An 18,533-nucleotide genomic window follows, 5' to 3' on the forward strand; every position below is an offset into this window, starting at 1 on the left:
ACCAAAGATAGATGCATTGAAGCATGGGACCGATGCCAAGCCAAGTCTTATTTGGTCTCCTGCCCAGGACTGTGTCTAACTCACCAATCAGAGGTGGGGCGCCTGTTCCCACCCAATGTCAGTCATTTAACACATACTTTATCTTCTCCCAGCAGGCCTACCCACGGCCCTGGGTGTTCTGCTGTCCTGGAACTCAGAGAGAGGCTGTGCTGCTAGGCATAAAGATGGATCCTCTTATCTCCTGGTGAAAGTACTTTGCTCTAACCTCCTCCCCTGCACAGTTGAGGAGGCATGAAGCCTGTATTGTGAGGGTAGAGCTCCTTCCTGGCATTCTAGAGGAAAATTCCATCAGTGCCTTCTAGATACCAATCTGTCCTCTTGGCCTTATCCAATCTATTTAATACATTGTAATCAATCTGCAATATCCCAACAGTAAATTCACTGCCAACAACTCCATTCTTTGGCTTATGATTTGCTGCAGTATGTGTCATCATGAAGCTCTGTCCTCAGGCTCAGAGAGGTGTACAGAAGCTACATCCCTTATAATTTATTTTATTTGATGTGTGGGTGGGAAGGGGGAGACTAAACCTCCTTATTTGCATCCTCCCTGGAATATTTCTTCATTATCTGCCAATGAACAAGGAGTGTGTCTTTCCTATCTCCCTCTTGCAACATTTATATATCACTGACCACACACCAGGCACAAATCTAAGTGTTTTCCTAATATATATATATATATCTCACCAGGCTTGAGTACAGTGGTGCGATCATTGCTCACTGCAGCCTCCAACTCCTGGTCTCCAGTGATCCTCCCACCTCAGCCTCCCACCTGGAACTACAGGTGCATGCCACCATGCCCAGCTAATTTGTTTTTTGTAGAGATGGGGTTTTGATGTTTCTCAGGCTGGTCTTGAACTCCTGGCCTCAAGAGATCCTCCTACCTCAGCTATTTTTTTTTTTTTTTTTTTTTTTTGAGACAGGGTCTTGCTCTGTCACCCAATCTGGAGTGTAGTGGCACAATCACAGCTCATTGCAGCCTTGACCTCCTAGGCTCAAGTGATCAACCACCTCAACATCCCAGGTAGCTGGGACTACAGGTGCATGCCATTACGCCTGGCTAATAAGTTTTTTTTTTTTTTTGAGATGGAGTCTTCGCTGTGTTGCCCAGGCTGGAGTGCAGTGGCATGATCTCAGCTCACTGTAACCTCTACCTCCCGGGTTCAAGTGATTCTCTGCCTCAGCTCCTGAGTAGCTGGGATTACAGGTGCCCACCACCATGCCTGGCTAATTTTTGTATTTTTAGAAGAGATGGGGTTTCACCATGTTGGCCAGGCTGGTCTCCAACTCCTGACCTCAGGCGATCCTTCCACCTCGTCCTCCCAAGTGCCGGGATTACAGGCGTTAGCCACCGTGCCTGGCCTTTCCTATTACATTAACTAATTTAATCTTCATAACAATCTCATGAGGTATGTCCTATTGTTATTCCCATTTGGCAGTTGAGGCACAGAGAAGTTAAATAATCTGTCCAATGATGCACAGCTAGTAACAGGCACGATTGATGTTCAGACCTAGCAGCGTCCTTAGTCTTTGTTGTTGTTGTTGTTTTTAAGAAATGGGGTCTTACTCTGTCACCCAGACTGGAGTGCAGTGGTACGATCACAACTCACTGCAGTCTCGACCTCCTAGGCTCAAGCAATCCTCCCATGTGGCTGGGACTACAGATGTGTGCCACCACATCCAATTAATTCTTTAATTTTTCTTTTCTTTTCTTTTTTTGAGACAGAGTCTCACTTTATCCCCCAGGCTGGAGTGCAGTGATGCGATGTCGGCTCACTGCAACTCCGCCTCCCGGGTTCAAGAGATTCTCATGCTTCAGCCTTCCAAGTATCTGGGATTACAGGCGCCCACCACCACATCCAGCTAAGTTTTGTATTTTTAGTGAAGACAGGATTTCGCCATGTTGGCCAGGCTAGTTTCGAACTCCTGGCCTCAGGTGATCTGTCCACCTCGGTCTCCCAAAGTGCTGGGATTACAGGCGTGAGCCACGGCGCCCGGCTTAATTCTTTAAAATTCTTTTGTAGAGACAGGGTCTCCCTATGTTATTCAGGCAGGTCTCGAACTCCTGGGCTCAAGCAATCCTCTCATCCCCAGCCAAGCTTCCCTGCTTTAACCACTGACCTGTGCTGTCTCCAGGAGAACATCAGAGTGACCCCTAGTGGACATTTGTTAACATCATAAGGAGGGCATAAGGTTCAAGGCAAGTTAGGGAGTCAAACTGGCAGACGTATAGATGATCAGGAGATGGCTGCGGACTGTATAAAGAAACTTACATTGCAGGGGAGGCAAACCCTGGCATACCAGACTCCCTCTCCCCAACTTTAGCAAGTGCTGGCCTCAGTTTGTACCAAACCATATCCATTGCTCGCTGAAAGTGCTTGATGTTGCCTCTTTTCTGCAGTTATTGAGTTAGGGTTTTTTTTTTTTTTCTGAGATGGAGTCTCACTCTGTCACCCAGGCTGGACTGCAGTGGTGTGATCTCAGCTCACTACAACCTCCACCTCCTGGGTTCAAGCGATTCTCCTGCCTCAGCCTCCCGAATAGCTGGGATTACAGGCATGCGCCACCACACCCAGCTAACTTTTGTATTTTTAGTAGAGGCGGGTTTTCGCTATGTTGGCCAGGCTGCTCTCAAACTCCTGAGCGCAAGTGATCCTCCCACCTCGGCCTCCCAAAGTGCTAGGATTACAGGTGTGAGCTATTGTGCCCTAGTCAGATTTTTATTTTTTTTTATTTAGAGACAGACTCTGGCTCCGTCACCCAGGCTTGAGTGCAATGGTGCGATCATAGCCCACTGCAGCCTCCAACTCCTGGTCTCCAGTGATCCTCCCACCTCAGCCTCCCAGCTAGAACTACAGGTGCATGCCACCACGCCCAGCTAATTTGTTTATTTTTTGTAGAGATGGGGTTTCGATGTTTCTTGTCTTGAACTCCTGGCCTCAAGAGCTCCTCCCACCTCAGCTACCCCAAGCTTTGGGATTATAGGTGTTGAAACAGCATACCTGACTGGATATGGATTTTTAAGTAAGTTTTATTTACAAAGGAGTTCTTTGCAATATTATCTCTGTGATATCCCTCTAAATAAATGCTTTTTCCCAGCCCCTGCCTACCAGACATTACCCAGTACACATCTACAACCCCATGAAGACCTTGTTACTGCTCACCCTCCTGGAGAAGCCCCAATGAAACAACATTGTCATTAACTGGCAACGCTGATTGAGAGCTCCTAGGCTAGCTCCGAGATTCTTCACAAAGCTGTGTGGTGCAAGCAGTGCCCTAAATAATTTGCCCCTCTGTAAAAGGCTTTTGTCCTCTGTGCTCTGATATTTGTATAACTTTTTTTTTTTAAGGAAAAAGATTTATAGTTCATTACATTACTCATATGAAATACATTATTTTATGAGCTCCTCCAAACAACTTCATAAGGAAGAGATCATAGCCTTCACTTGGTAGAGAGGAAACTGAGGCACAACTAGGTGACATGAGTTGCCCTAGAGTATGCACTAGGAATGGCAGAACAAAGCTCAGCCTCAGCCATGCCATCTGTGCCAGGTCACTGTGTCTCTGTGGGCCTTGCTTTTCTTATCTACAGAGTAATGGGATTGGAATAGGAGCTCTATCAGGGTTCTTCCAACTCAAACATTTTGTAACACTAAAATTCTGAGGGCTACTTTTCCCTGAAAGATCAGGTAACCAAGCCTCCTGAACTTCACATTTCCATTCAGGAGATCGAGACCATCCTGGCTAACATGGTGAAACCCCGTCTCTACTAAAAATACAAAAAAATTAGCCGGGTGTGGTGGCGGGCACCGGCAGTCCCAGCTACTCGGGAGGCTGAGGCAGGAGAATGGCATGAACCCAGGAGGCGGAGCTTGCAGTGAGCCGAGATGGCGCCACTGCACACCAGTCTGGGCAACAGAGCAAGACTCAGTTTCAAAAAAAACAAAAAACAAAAAACAAAAAACCTGTGGATTAAAACTTTTTAATAACTTTTTAATATGATAATAATGATAGCTGAGATCAGTAGGGCACACACTCTTGAGTCTGGCACTGTATCAACTGCTTGACAAGTATTATGGTATTTATTACTAACAACCATCTCAAGAGGAAGGTATTATCATCATTATTTCCATGCTACAGAAGAAGAAACAGTGGCTGAGAGAAGTAAAAATAAAAGCACTTACTTAGGATCACAGAGCTATTATGTGGAGCCGAGATTCAAACCCAGGAAATTTGCCAGCAACTCTTAACTGCTGCAAGAGACCACGTGACTTCTCCTACGCGAAAGGGAGATTGGTATTAGGCACATTTCATTCCCTTTAAATGTTCATTATGTAATATTTAAGATAGAAAAAAGGTACATTATGCACAGATAGTGCCTCCTCATTAATTTATGTGTTTCATATTTCCCACTGTGTGCCAAGCATTAGGGATGTGACGCATATTCGCACGCGCGCGCGTGTGTGTGTGTGTGTATTTTCTCATCGTGTACCAAACATTAAGCATGTAGCAACAAATTCCTCCAGATGGAGAGGGTCAAGAGAAAATTAAGGCAATGTTAGAAAAATCATTTAGAGTTTATTATCCAGTGCCACCTCCGTGTCTAGCATTACGCCGGGTAAGCCTGAGTAGAGTATCCGAAAACCCTGCCATAAAATAAACTACAGAGACAGAAAAAAAAGTCACTTAGTTTGGTTATAAAGAAAGGAGTCTGTTCACACAGCATAAAAACGAATCTTATAATCGTATTTTACAAGCATCACAGGCAAAAGCAACTAGTGTGACGGGCTTTCGAAAGTGGAAAGCGCCGGATCCTGGGAGCCAGTCGCCCTATTCTCAAGCATTTTCTGAGGGCTCTGTCCAATAACGTGGGGACGCAACCGAAAACCATGCAAGCAGATTGCTGCTCTCCCAGAGTTTAGAGTCTGGTGAGAAGATCCCTGCTCTGAGTCACTGCCAAGCTCTAGCTATGTGACTTTGAACAGGGAATTTCTGTCCCTGTCTATAAAATAAATGGGGTTAAACCAGGGAATCCGCCATTCAAATTCCGGGCCCAAGCGTCTCCCGGGTCGCGGTGCCCAGAGGAGGGTGGGTGAGGCTCCCTAGGCCTGCGCTGCGGCTGCGTGGCCGCGGGAACGCTGTTCCGGCGCTGAGAGCGTTCGCGTTCCGAAAGCGCGTGTCCCTCGCCGCGTGCCGTCGTCCCCGCCGCCGCCGCCCGCTGGGCCGGAGGAGGCGGAGCTGGTGCTGTCCCAGCTCTCTTGCAGGGAAGCAACTGAGGGGGCGGCACGGCGGGCCCCGGCGGCCGAAGAGGCTGGCAGGTGGCGCCGTGGGGTGGGCGCTCCCGGTGAGAGGAGTCCACTCCATGCGTGCGGGCGGAGGCCGGCCCCCGAGAGCCGCCGACATGAAGAAAGACGTGCGGATCCTGCTGGTGGGAGAACGTGAGTCCGCGCTCTAGGGCCGGCCCCTGAGTCCCTGCCCTCCCTGCCCCTGCAGCCCCTGTCGCCCCTGCAGCGCTAACCTTTGCAGCCTGGGCCCTTCTCGCGCCTCACAGCTCCTCTCGCCTCTCTCCGCGTGTGTTTCTAGGCCTTCCAGCCCCTTCGCTCTTCTCTTTTGGCTGCCCGCCGGCGGCCCTCATCCTGTCACCTCACCTGGGCCCTCCAGAGATCTCCTTTCCCTGTTCCCCAGCCGTCCTCGCAAGCCATGTTCCCATTAGCCCCTAACCGCCCGACCTCATCCCTTCGAAGGTTCTCTCCTTTTCCTTTTCAAACCCTGTACTTCTGGGCCTCACAGTTTCCCAGGCCGCCTCCTTTCAGACCTTCTCGTCTTCCCCTGGAGATTCCCTTGTCACTGCCAGGCAGGTGCTGGAATAAGCAGACTGACCAATTGGGATTGCGTGAACCGGCTCCCGGGGAAGCTGGGGGAGGGGTGCAGAACTATTCGACTTGTGGGCAAGGTCAGGTTTCTGCATTTTTTTGGGCACTCGCAGTCTTCGCTCCCTTTATGCATTACATTAAGATGTGAGTAGTGGAAAGGGCCGGATCCTTTTTAGTAGCACTTGTACTTTGCATTGGACTAACTTCTGGTACTCGAGATATTTCCTCAAAAATTTTTTCTCAACTTCGAGTTATGCAAGCGTTCAATGAATTAGAATTATCTGGGGAGGGTCCAATTATTGTTTCCCTAAAGCCTAATCTTTGCCCTCTTTTTAAGCATTATTTATTCCGTAATTACTTGGTAGTTAACTTATTAATAACTATAGGCACACAGACATTTGGTATCTCCCCCCACCCAGAAATTTCATACATTTCACCTTTTGAAAATATAATAAAGGAGAGTTGCCTCTGTCACTGACATGAGGACACAGCAGCGGGGACTTCTTGTTATCAGTCTGCAAGTTATGTGACTCATGTGCTAGGACTAAAATAAGAAAGTGGGCCGGGGACAACTGGATTGTTTGTTTTAAAGTGTTAATACATTTGTTAATACTCTGCCATTGCTGTTTCGAAGCATTCTATTCTAAATCATTATTTCATTCTTAGTAACCCCTCAGGGTCACCATGATGGACTCCCAAGGAAAGTTAACACATTTTTTACCCTCTTCTGTAGCGTTCTTTGATGTTCATTGAAATTTCATCCACCTGCTGTTTGGAGAAATCTTCCTTTAGAATTAGAATTTAGGGGTAAGCTTAGCCAGCCATAGTTTACTTTTTGATTTGCAGTTGTAAATTTTAATTTTTATTTATAACTATATCTTAATCTGTATTTTTCACGGACTTCCTTGACAAAGTTCAGGAAGGTGTTATTTAATATATGATTCCTGCTTATGCTTTTGGAGCAAGGTAGGGAAAGTGAGTAGACGACTTGCTTAAAAAACCAGATCCTCAAATATATGATGAAATAGTTTGTTGTTGTTGTTGTTTTGAGACAGCGCCTCGCTCTGTCACCGAGGCTGGAGTTCAGTGCCGTGATCTTGGCTCACTGCAACTTCCGCCTCCCGGGTTCAGGAGATTCTCCCACTTCAGCCTCCCAAGTAGCTGGGACTAAAGGCACATGTCACCACGCCTAATTTTTTTTTTTTGTATTTTTAGTAGAGATGAGGTTTTACCATGTTGGCCAAGCTGGTCTCAAATTCCTGACCTCAGGTGATCTGTCCGTCTCAGCCTCCCAAAGTGCAGGGATTACAGATGTGAGCCACCTTGCTTGGCCATGAAATAGTTTTATAGTATAATAATTTTTAATACTCATTTTTTAAAAAATAGAGTCTATGTTTTGGATTTATTTTTGAATATAGGATCAATATTTTGAATATCGTTAGTGTGTAAAACATCTAAATAGGCTGGGTATGGTGGCTCACATCTGTAATCCCAGCACTTTGGGAGACTGAGGCAGGTAGATCACCTCAGGTCAGGAGTTGGAGACCAGCCTGCCCAACATGGTGAAATCCCATCTCTACTAAAAATACAAATATTAGCTGGGTGTGGTGGTGGATTCTTGTAATCCCAGCTGCTAGAGAGGCTAATGCAGGAGAATCACTTGAATCCAGGAGATGGAAGTTGCAGTGAGCTGAGATCGCACCACTGCACTCTAACCTGGGTGACAGAGTGAGACTGTCTCACACACACACACACACAAATCTAAATAGAAGTGTTATACATACAAATAATATGTCATCCTTAGGACGTGTAGGTTAAATCATTAGCAGTATTACTTGGGCCGGGTGTTCTGACTCACGCCTGTAATCCCAGCACTTTGGGAGCCCGAGGCGGGAGGATCACGATGTCGAGATAGAGACAATCCTGGCCAACATGGTGAAACCCTGTCTCTACTAAAAATACAAAAATTATTTGGGCGTGGTGGTGCGCGCCTGTAGTCCCAGCTACTCAGGAGGCTGAGGCAGGAGAATTGCTTAAAGCCGGGAGGCGGAGGTTGCAGTGAGCCAAGATCATGCCACTGCACTCCAGCCTGCGCAACAGAGAGAGACTCCGTCTCAAAAAAAAAAAATAAATAAATAAAAACATTAACAGTATTATTTAGGAATACATGAAAGGATTCAAAATTTGTTAGAAAACTTATGATCCACGTTCTGTAGAAAGCAATAAGAAAGTTGGTAAAACTATATGTATGTGCTAGAGTTTTCTGATTATAGTGAGCAACTTGACACAAGAGAAAGCATTAGTTTTTGAGAAAGAAAGCTTTCTTTCCTTTTTCTTTTCTTTCTTCCTTTCTTTCTTCCTTTCTTTCTTTATTTCTGTCTGTCTGTCTGTCTGTCTGTCTGTCTTCTGGGCTGGAGTGTGGTGGCGCGATCTCGGCTCACTGCAACCTCTGCCTCCTGGGTTCAAGCGATTCTCCTGCCCCAACCTCCCGAGTAGCTGGGGACACAGGCGCGTGCCACCACGCCCAGCTAATTTTTTATATCTTTAGTTGAGACAGAGTTTCACCATGTTGGCCAGGCTGCTCTTGAAATCCTGACCTCATGTTCCGCCCGACTCAGCCTCCCACAGTGCTGGGATTACAGGCGTGAGCCACTGCGCCTAGCCCTTTTTTTGTTTGTTTGTTTTTAAAGAGATGGGTCCTCACTATGTTGCCCAGGCTAGAGTTCAGTAGCTGTTCACAGGAATGATCATAGTGTACCACAGCCTCGACCTGTTGGGCTCAAGTGATTCCTCCTACCTCAGCCTGCAGAGTAGTTGAGACTACAGGTGATGGCCACCATGGTCAGCCACAGGAAGACACTTGTTTTTTCTTTTTTTGAGATCGAGTCTCACTCTGATGCCCAGGCTGGAGTGCAGTGGCGTGATCTTGGCTCACTGCAACCTCTGCCTCCCAGGTCCAAGCGATTCTCCTGCCTCAGCCTCCCGAGTAGCTGGGATTACAGGTGTGTGCCACCATGCTTGGCTAATTTTTGTATTTTTAGTAGAGACAGGGTTTCACCATGTTGGCCAGGCTGGTCGAAGACACTTTTCTTAAAGAATGGTACCAAAAACCTTAGGCCATCAATCATACATGTTATTTTTCACATTTAAAAATATTAGAAATAGAGTTACTCTTTTTTTTTTTTTTTTTGAGACGGAGTCTCGCTCTGTCCCCCTGGCTGGAGTGCAGTGGTGCGATCTCGGCTCACTGCAAGCTCCGCCTCCCGGGTTCCTGCCATTCTCCTGCCTCAGCCTCCCAAGTAGCTGGGACTACAGGCACCTGCCACCGCGCCCGGCTAATTTTTTGTATTTTTAGTAGAGACGGGGTTTCACCTGGTCTCCATCTCCTGACCTTGTGATCCACCCGCCTTGGCCTCGCAAAGTGCTGGGATTACAGGCGTGAGCCACCGCGCCCGGCCGAAATAGAGTTACTCTTAATCAGAATATGTAATTTTAATTTTAAAGGCTGATATTTTGGGAGGAAGTGTTAGAAGCTTTACTTTGTGAGATTTGATGTAAGTATTTGGCAGCTGTTAGCCTAGGTGTATCACTTTTAAATGCTAGGTCTTGGCGGGGCGCGGTGGTTCACGCCTGTAATCCCAGCACTTTGGGAGGCCAACACAGGTGGATCACCTGAGGTCAGGAGTTCAAGACCAGTGTGACTAACATGATGAAACCCCATCTCTACTAAAAATACCAAACTAGCCAGGTGTGGTTTCCCATGCCTATAATCCCAGCTACTTGGGAGGCTGAGGCAAGAGAATGATGTGAACCCAGGAGGTGGAGGTTTCAGTGAGCCGAGATCGTGCCACTGCACTCCAGCCTGGGCGACAGAGTGAGATTCTGTCTCAAAAAAAAAAAAAAAAAAAAAGCTAGGTATATTCTAGTATACCTGGAATATATCTAATATCTTTTGACATTAGAAAAAAGTAGTGGTGATTTGAGTTATTACTTACCTGTTTGAGCGAGTCTAGTTTTCAGATGTAGTTTTAACATGGTTAATTGAGAGGAACAGGAAAAGCAAAGAAAAAGAAGTATTGTTGTGAAGCCTGTTCATTCATTCACTATCACTTCAGTAGTTGCACAGTGATATTTTGTTGCTGTCAGTGTCTTTCTCTGAACCATAGTAGCAGCATCATTCACCAAAGCTCTGAAATAGTTGTGAATGGTTTCAACATTATGTTGACTAAACCATTATGCTGTACTGTTGAGGTGAAATGGATCTTTTCTTGGCCCGCTTCTCATCTATCCAGGCTTTAATGCTAACTAATTGCTTAATGATTGTTTAGTGCTTAGATCAAAGAAGTTACTATTTTTATATATATATATATATATAAAGGTATTTATTTGCAAAGAAAGCCAAAGTGTTTTAAATATTATCTGCATCTTACTTATTTATCTATTTTTAGATGGAGTTTCGCTCTTGTTGCCCAGGCTGGAGTGCAATGGCGTGATCTGGGCTCACCGCAACCTCTACCTCCTGGGTTCAAGCGATTCTCCTGCCTCAGCCTCCTTAGTAGCTGGGATCACAGGCATGTTTCACCACGCCTGGCTAATTTTTTGCATTTTTACTAGAGATGGGGTTTCACCATGGTAGCCAGGATTGTCTTGATCTCCCAACCTCAGGTGGTCCGCCCACCTCTGCCTCCCAAAGTGCTGGGATTATAGGCATGAGCCACCGTGCCCGGCCCGCATCTTAATTATTGAACAAACCAAATACAAATCAGGCCAAATCAAAAGTCAGCTACTATTCCTTAAACAAAACAACATTTTGCCAGGTGCAGTGGCTAACGCCTGTTATCCTAACACTTTGGGAGTCTAAGGTGGGAGGATCGCTTGAGCCTAGGAGTTAAAGATCAGCCTAGGCAACATGGCGATTCTCCATCTCTACATAAAATAAAATTTAAAAAAATTAGCTAGGCATGGTGGCACACACTTGTGGTTCCAGCTACTTAGGAGGTTGAGACAAGAGGATTACTTAGGCCCGGAAGGTTGAGGCTTTGGTGAGCCATGTTTGTGCCACTACACTCCAGCCTGGGTAAAGACCCTGTGTCAACAACAACAAAAAAAACAAGGCCAGGCATGGTGGCTCACACTTGTAATCCCAGCACTTTAGGAGGCTAAGGCAGGAGGATAGCTTGAGCCTGAGGAGTTCGAGACCAGCCTGGACAACATAGCAAGACCTCGTCTTTACAGAAAATAGAAAAAATTAGCTCGGCACGGTGGCACATGCCTCTAGTCCCAGCTACTTAGGAGGCTGAAATGGGAGGATTGCTTGAGCCTGGGAGGTCAAGGCTACAGTGAGATGAGATTGTGCCATGGTGCTTTAGCCTAGGTAATAGAACAATAGCCTCTCTCAAAAAAATAAAAACAGACTGGGCATGGTGGCTCATGCCTGTACTGCCAGCACTTTGGGAGGCTGAGGCAGGTGGATCACCTGAGGTCAGGAGTTCGAGACCGGCCTGGCCAACATGGTGAAACCTTGTCTTTACTAAAAATACAAAAATTAGCCAGGCATGGTGGTGTGCGCCTGTGATCCCAGCTACTCGGGAGGCTGAGGCAGGAGAATTACTTGAACCCGGGAGGTGGAGGTTGCAGTGACTGAGATCATGCCACTGGACTCTAGCCTGAGTGACAGAGTGAGACTCTGTCTAATATAAATAAACAAACAAAATTTTAAAAATCTGATGGACATGGTGGCTCATACCTGTAATCCCAGCCCTTTGGGAGGCCAAGGCAGGCAGATCACTTGAGGTCAGGAGTTCGAGACGAACCTGGCCAACATGGTGAAACCCCGCCTCTACTAAAAATACAAAAATTAGCCGGGTGTGGTGGCGGGCACCTGTAATCCCAGCTACTCTGGAGGCTGAAGCAGGAGAATCGCTTGAACCCTGGAGGAGGAGGAGGAGGTTGCAGTGAGCCTAGACGTGCCAGCCTGGGCAACAGAGCAAGACTCTGTCTAAAAAAAAAACACTTAGGCCGGGCGCGGTGGCTCAAGCCTGTAATCCCAGCACTTTGGGAGGCCGAGACGGGCGGATCACGAGGTCAGGAGATCGAGACCATCCTGGCTAACACGGTGAAACCCCGTCTCTACTAAAAATACAAAAAACTAGCCGGGCGAGGTGGTGGGCGCCTGTAGTCCCAGCTACTCGGGAGGCTGAGGCCGGAGAATGGCGTGAACCCGGGAGGCGGAGCTTGCAGTGAGCTGAGATCCGGCCACTGCACTCCAACCTGGGCGGCAGAGCAAGACTCCGCCTCAAAAAAAAAAAAAAATTAAAAATTAAAAAAAAAACACTTTAATAGTGCACCCACACAGCTGGCTGAGGTGGCTCATACCTGTATTCCAAGCACTCCGGGAGGCTGAAGCAGGAGGATCACTTGAGGCCAAGGAGTTCGAGACCAACCTGGGCAATGTAATGAGATCCTGTCTCTACAGAAAATTTAAATATTAATGGTTGGGCACAGTGACTTGCTCCTGTAATCCCAGCACTTTGGGAGGCTGAGGCAGGAGGATTGCTTGAACACAGGAGTTTGAGACCAGCCTGGGCAACATAGTGAGACCCCGCCTCAAAAAAAAAAAAAAAAAACCACAACACTGTTAGCTAGGCAAGGTGGTTTGCACCTGTAGTCCTAGCTACTGCGGAGGCTGAGGTGAGACAATTGCTTGAACCCAGAAGGTCGAGGTTGCAGTGAGCCATGATCACACCACTGTACTTCAGCCTGGGTGACAGAGCAAGACTCTGTCTCTTAAAAAAAAAAAAATTAATTTTTAATGGCTGGGCGCAGTTGCTCATGCCTGTAACTCCAACACTTTGGGAGGCCAAGGTGGGCAGATCACCTGAGGTCAGGAGTTTGAGACCAGCCTGACCAACATGACGAAACCCAGTCTCTACTAACAATACAATAATTAGTCAGCTGTGGTGGCATGCGCCTGTAATCCCAGCTACTCAGGAGGCTAAGGCAGGAGAATGACTTGCACCCAGAAGGTGGAGGTCGCAGTGAGGTGAGATCACACCACTGCACTCCAACCTGGGTGACAGAGCGAGACTCTGTCTCAAAATATAAAAATAAAAATAAATAGTAAGCAGGAGGCCGGGCGCGGTGGCTCAAGCCTGTAATCCCAGCACTTTGGGAGGCCGAGACGGGTGGATCACGAGGTCAGGAGATCGAGACCATCCTGGCTAACACGGTGAAACCCCATCTCTACTAAAAAATACAAAAAACTAGCCAGGCGAGGTGGCGGGCGCCTGTAGTCCCAGCTACTCAGGAGTCTGAGGCAGGAGAATGGCATAAACCCGGGAGGTGGAGCTTGCAGTGAGCTGAGATCCGGCCACTGCACCCCAGCCTGGGCGACAGAGCAAGACTCCGTCTCAAAAAAAAAAAAAAAAAAAAAAAAAAAGTAAGCAGTATAGTTTTCATTTTAATGGAGTCTTCTTTTTAAATTAAATTGAGATATATTTGTTTTCTACTAGTTAAGTTCATTAAGAAAATGGAACTGTTACCTTCTTTTAAAATGGATCTGGCAGCTCTTTAACTGGTTTGTCTAACTCTGATTATCATTGCAACCTCTGCCAAACTAGTTCAAACTTCCATTGGCTTTGGCTTTGAATTTTGCAATATCTCCCTTAACCAGTCTTTCTGCTCCTGCTTTCCTCCATTTTCTACGGAGCAGGCAGATTCATCTTTATTTTTTTTATTTTTAATTTTTTTACCCTGGAGTATAGATTCAAGCTGTCCTGAATATATACTCCCAGATTCATATTTAGAAAATATCTCAGATTCTGCTATGCCCCCTAAAAATCATCTAATGTGCCAGGTGTGGTGGCTCATGCCTATTATCTCAGCACTTTGGGAAGCCGAGGCAGGAGGATCGATTGAGCCCAGGATTTTGAAACCAGCCTGGGCAACATGATGAAACCTCATCTCTACAAAAAATACAAAAAATTAGCTGGGTGAGGTAGCATGCACCTGCAGTTCCAGCTACTTGAGAGGCTGAGGTGGGAAAATCACCTGAGCCCAGGAGTTTGAGGCTGCTGTGAGCCGTGACTGCACCCCTGCACTCCAGCCTAGGTGACAGGGTGAGAATCTGTCTCAAAAAATATATGTATCATCCAATGATTTCTACTTTCACTTAGAATAAAGTCCAAACTTCTTCTTTTTTTTATTATACTTTAAGTTCTAGGGTACATGTGCACAATGTGCAGGTTTGTTACATATATAAACATGTGCCAAGTTGGTGTGCTGTACCCATTAACTCATCATTTACATTAGGTATATCTCCTAATGCTATCTCTCCCCACCCCCCTCAAGTCCAAACTTCTTTTTTTTTTTTTTTTTTTTTTTTTTTTTGAGACGGAGTCTCGCTCTGTTGCCCAGGCTGGAGTGCAGTGGCCAGATCTCAGCTCACTGCAAGCTCCGCCTCCCGGGTTCCCGCCATTCTCCTGCCTCAGCCTCCCGAGTAGCTGGGACCACAGGCGCCGCCACCTCGCCCGGCTAATTTTTTGTGTTTTTAGTAGAGACGGGGTTTCGCCGTGTTAGCCAGGATGGTCTCGATCTCCTGACCTTGTGATCCGCCCGTCTCGGCCTCCCAAAGTGCTGGGATTACAGGCTTGAGCCACCGCGCCCGGCCCAAACTTCTTAATGCAGTCCTATAAGGCCCTCCACAATCTGGCCCTTCCCTTTTATGCTACTCTGTCCTTCATTGCTCTCTCTATAAGAAGGCTCTGACCTAGGCATTATCCCCATAACCATGTATATTTGTACATTTGTTGTCCTGACTCTTGGGCTAGAAAAGAATCGTCATGAAGGCAGGGGATTTGTCTTCCTTCTTGCTGTATCCCCAGTGGTTAGAGTAGACCTGGCACAAAAGAGGCACTCAGGTATTTCTTGAAAGAATGAATGAGTTCAAGCTAGTTCAGTTTGTTTAGACTTTCCTTGTTTTCCAGCCATTCCTCTCTGTCATAAAAATGGGATCATTTTTCTTTCTTTATTATTATTATTTTTTTGAGACAGGGTCTTGCTCCCAGGCTGTTTGTTTCCCAGGCTGGAGTACAGTGGTGCCATCTTGGCTCACTGTAACCTCAGCCTCCCGAGTAGCTGGAATGACAGGCATGCGCCACCATGTCTGGCTAATTTTTGTTGTTGTTGTTGTTTTTTTTCTTAGTAGAGACAGGGTTTCACTATGTTGACCAGGCTGGTCAACCTCAAGTGATCCACCCACCTTGGCCTCCCAAAGGCTGGGATTATAGGTGTGAGCCACCATGCCTGGCCTGCTCTTTTTTCATTTTTTTGAGACAGTCTCACCCTGTCATCCAGGCTGCAGTGCAGTGGCGCAGTCTCGGCTCGTTACAGCGTCAGCCTCTTGGTTTCAAGTGATTCTCCTGCTTCAGCCTCCCAAGTAACTGGGATTACAGGCACACGCCACCATGCCTGGCTAATTTTTGTATTTTTAGTAGAATACAAAAATACACCATGTTGGCCAGGCTGGTCTTGAACTCCTGACCTCAAGTGATCCACCCACCTTGGCCTCCTGAAGTGCTGGGATCATAGACATGCGCCACTGTGCCTGGCCTAAGATCATTTTATTTTATTTTATTATTTTTTTTTTTGAGACGGAGTCTCACGCTGTTGCCCAGGCTGGAGTGCAGTGGCGCGATCTCGGCTCACTGCAAGCTCCGCCTCCTGGGTTCACGCCATTCTCCTGCCTCAGCCTCCTGAGTAGCTAGGACTACAGGCGCCCGCCACTGCGCCCGGCTAATTTTTTGTATTTTTAGTAGAGACGGGGTTTCACTTTGGTCTCGATCTCCTGACCTTGTGATCCGCCCGCCTCGGCCTCCCAAAGTGCTGGGATTACAGGCTTGAGCCACCGCGCCCGGCCGATCATTTTAAAGCCATATTGCTAATCCCAGCACTTGCGAGGTCAAGGCAGGAGACTTGCTTGAGCCCAGGAGTTTGAGATTGACCTGGGCAACATAGTGAGACCCTGCCTCTACTTTTTTTTTTTTTTTTTTTTTGAGACGGAGTCTCGCTTTGTGGCCCAGGCTGGAGTGCAGTGGCCGGATCTCAGCTCACTGCAAGCTCCGCCTCCCGGGTTTACGCCATTCTCCTGCCTCAGCCTCCCGAGTAGCTGGGACTACAGGCACCCGCCACCTCGCCCGGCTAGTTTTTTGTATTTTTTAGTAGAGACGGGGTTTCACCGTGTTAGCCAGGATGGTCTCGATCTCCTGACCTCGTGATCCGCCCGTCTCGGCCTCCCAAAGTGCTGGGATTACAGGCTTGAGCCACCGCGCCCGGCCTTTTTTTAACCTATTACATTGCTTTCCATTCTGGTCTTTGTTGGAATGATATTTAAAGATTAAACTGTCCAGGTGCGGTGGCTCACACTTGTAATCCCGCACTTTGGGAGGCCGAGGCGGGTGGATCACAAGGTCAGGAGTTCGACACCAGCCTAACTGACGTGGTGAAACAGGCTGGAGTGCAGTGGCATGATCTCGGCTCACTATAACCTCCACCTCCTGGGTTCAAGTGATTCTCTTGCCTCAGCCTCCCTAGTAGCTGTCTCTACTAAAAATACAAAAATTAGCTGGGCGTGGTGGTGCGCAACTGTAATCCCAGCTACTCAGGAGGCTGAGGCAGAAAATCACTTGAACCCAGGAGACAGAGGTTGTGGTGAGCTGAGATCGTGCCACTGCACTCCAGCCTGGGCGACAGAGTGAGATTCCGTCTCAAAAAAAAAAAAAAAAAGATTAAACTGCTCCAGTTTCAATTATACTGTGTTTACTACCTAGGTAATATTCTATAGCCAAGGATATTCAAACACCCATTGTGGTGAAATGGATCTTTTCTGGGCCCACTTCTGATGCATGCAGGCTTTAATGCAAATTGCTTAATGAGTATTTAGTGCTTAGATAAAAGAAGTTAGGCTGTCTTTAAATGCAGAGAAAGCCGAAGTTCAAACATCCCTGGTCATAGAGTCCATTCTGCATAAAGAGTCTGTTCTGTACATACAGAGTCTTTTCTATATCATCGTCACATATGTATTGAAACCTATTCTCTGCTGCCTTTTTTTTGCCGCACCAGTTGGTTACTAGTGTTGATCTCGTTTGAAGGAGAGGGATAGCTGAGCAATAGCTTTTGTTCTGCAGGCCACATCATCTGCATATGGGCAATGAAATTGTCCTCTGGAACAGTGTTTAGCTATTTCGCCAAATGCTAAAGTTTTCCAGTTAAAAATATAACTCCATAGTTACCCTCCTCCCCCCAGTGTATTCTAATTTCAATAACTTAGGAAGAGCCAACAAGTCTTCTTACTAAAGAAACATAAAAATGAGGAGTAGGTCTCTTTGCCACTTGAAGCAGGGGGTGTTTGTTATCAAGAAAAATAGCCAGTATGGGGTAGAGTGGTAATTGGAACCAGATAATGTTATTTCTGCTTCACGAATATTAGGAATTTGCTGTCATTTGAAACTAGATGTTCAAAAGATGTGATGAAAAGACAAATTTGTAGCCTGGATAAATCTAGATAATTTGTTCTATAGTGATGAATTATGTTTTCCATGGATGACCTACTTAGAAGCATGGAGTCTCAGAACTGTGGCATATTCTATTGAACTGGATTAGAAGGCCTTCTGTCCTTGCGGATAATTGTGGTCTTCCTTTTAGTTTTTATAGATTACTTCAGTATTTCTCAGGCAAAATAGAAGAAATAGAGGCCATTAGTCGGTTGGCTAATAAAGGATAATTTTTGTGTCCTCTATATTAATAACATACTAAATGTTTGCATCAAATGTATTTATATTACATTTTATACATTTTATTATAAATTTTATTTGTAATTATTTGTTACAAATTTTATTATAAAATACAATGTTTTATATGCATTTGTCCTATAATTTTTATAATAAATATAAAGTTTAATTAGTACAATTTAAGAAGAGCTTGGGATTTTTGTCTCCTCATAAACAATCTTTATTTTCTGAAGCAGTTAAAAATACAGTGTTTATATCATATTTGCCATTATTAAGATACCTTTTTGATTTTAGGCATATTTAAATAGTTTTTAGAATTTAATATTCTAAAATGTTTCGTTATCTTTAAGGCACTCTTATTTATTTCTCAGTTAAAATTAGCGTAGTCTGGGTGTGGTGGCTCATGCCTGTAATCTCAGCGCTTTGGGAGGCCAAGGCAGGTGAATCGCTTGAGCCCAGGAGTTCCAGACCAACCTGGGCAACAGAGTGAAATCTCGTCTCTAAAGTATATATATGTGTGTGTGTGTGTGTGTGTGTGTGTATAAAGAGAGAGAGTGTGTGTATGTGTGTGTGTGTCTTGCTTTGTTGCCCAGGCTGGAGTGCAGTGGCATGATCTCGGCTCACTGTAACCTCCACCTACTGGGTTCAAGTGATTCTCTTGCCTCAGCCTCCCTAGTAGCTGGGATTATAGGCATGCGCCATCAGGCCTGGCTAATTTTTTGTATTTTTTTAGTAGAGATGGGTTTTGCCATGTTGGCCAAGCTGGTCTTGAATTCCTGGCCTCAATTGATCCAGGGAGGCCTCAGCCTCCCAAAGT

General features: G+C 46.1%; 1 protein-coding gene and 1 long non-coding RNA gene across 30 annotated transcripts in view; one reads left to right on the top strand and one right to left on the bottom strand.

Annotated features, from left to right (window-relative positions):
- Positions 1–5,934, bottom strand: part of LOC102119151 (uncharacterized) — a 37,848-nt gene extending 31,914 nt beyond the window's left edge. For 2 of the 4 annotated variants that reach the window (XR_012425506.1, XR_285180.5), the window contains exons 1-2: positions 5,576–5,934; positions 4,242–4,334 (exon numbers count right to left, since the gene is read on the bottom strand). This is a non-coding gene — a long non-coding RNA (uncharacterized lncRNA). Of the gene's footprint in view, positions 1–4,241; positions 4,335–5,082; positions 5,232–5,575 lie in introns of those variants that run through there. The other 2 variants (XR_012425507.1, XR_010581776.2) reach the window with 2 other exon arrangements.
- Positions 5,298–18,533, top strand: part of RHOT1 (ras homolog family member T1) — a 107,823-nt gene continuing 94,587 nt past the window's right edge. For all 26 annotated transcript variants that reach the window (XR_006693083.2, XR_010581773.1, XR_006693084.2 and 23 more), the window contains exon 1: positions 5,298–5,495. Coding sequence is in view for 9 of the 26 variants with exons in the window: in XM_045375163.2 (XP_045231098.2) it covers positions 5,420–5,495 (76 nt within the window). In the remaining 17 variants the exon portion in view is untranslated. The remainder of the gene's footprint in view (positions 5,496–18,533) is intronic.

The sequence above is a fragment of the Macaca fascicularis genome, chromosome 16 (assembly GCF_037993035.2).
Source record: "Macaca fascicularis isolate 582-1 chromosome 16, T2T-MFA8v1.1".
Taxonomy (NCBI): Eukaryota; Metazoa; Chordata; class Mammalia; order Primates; family Cercopithecidae; genus Macaca; species Macaca fascicularis.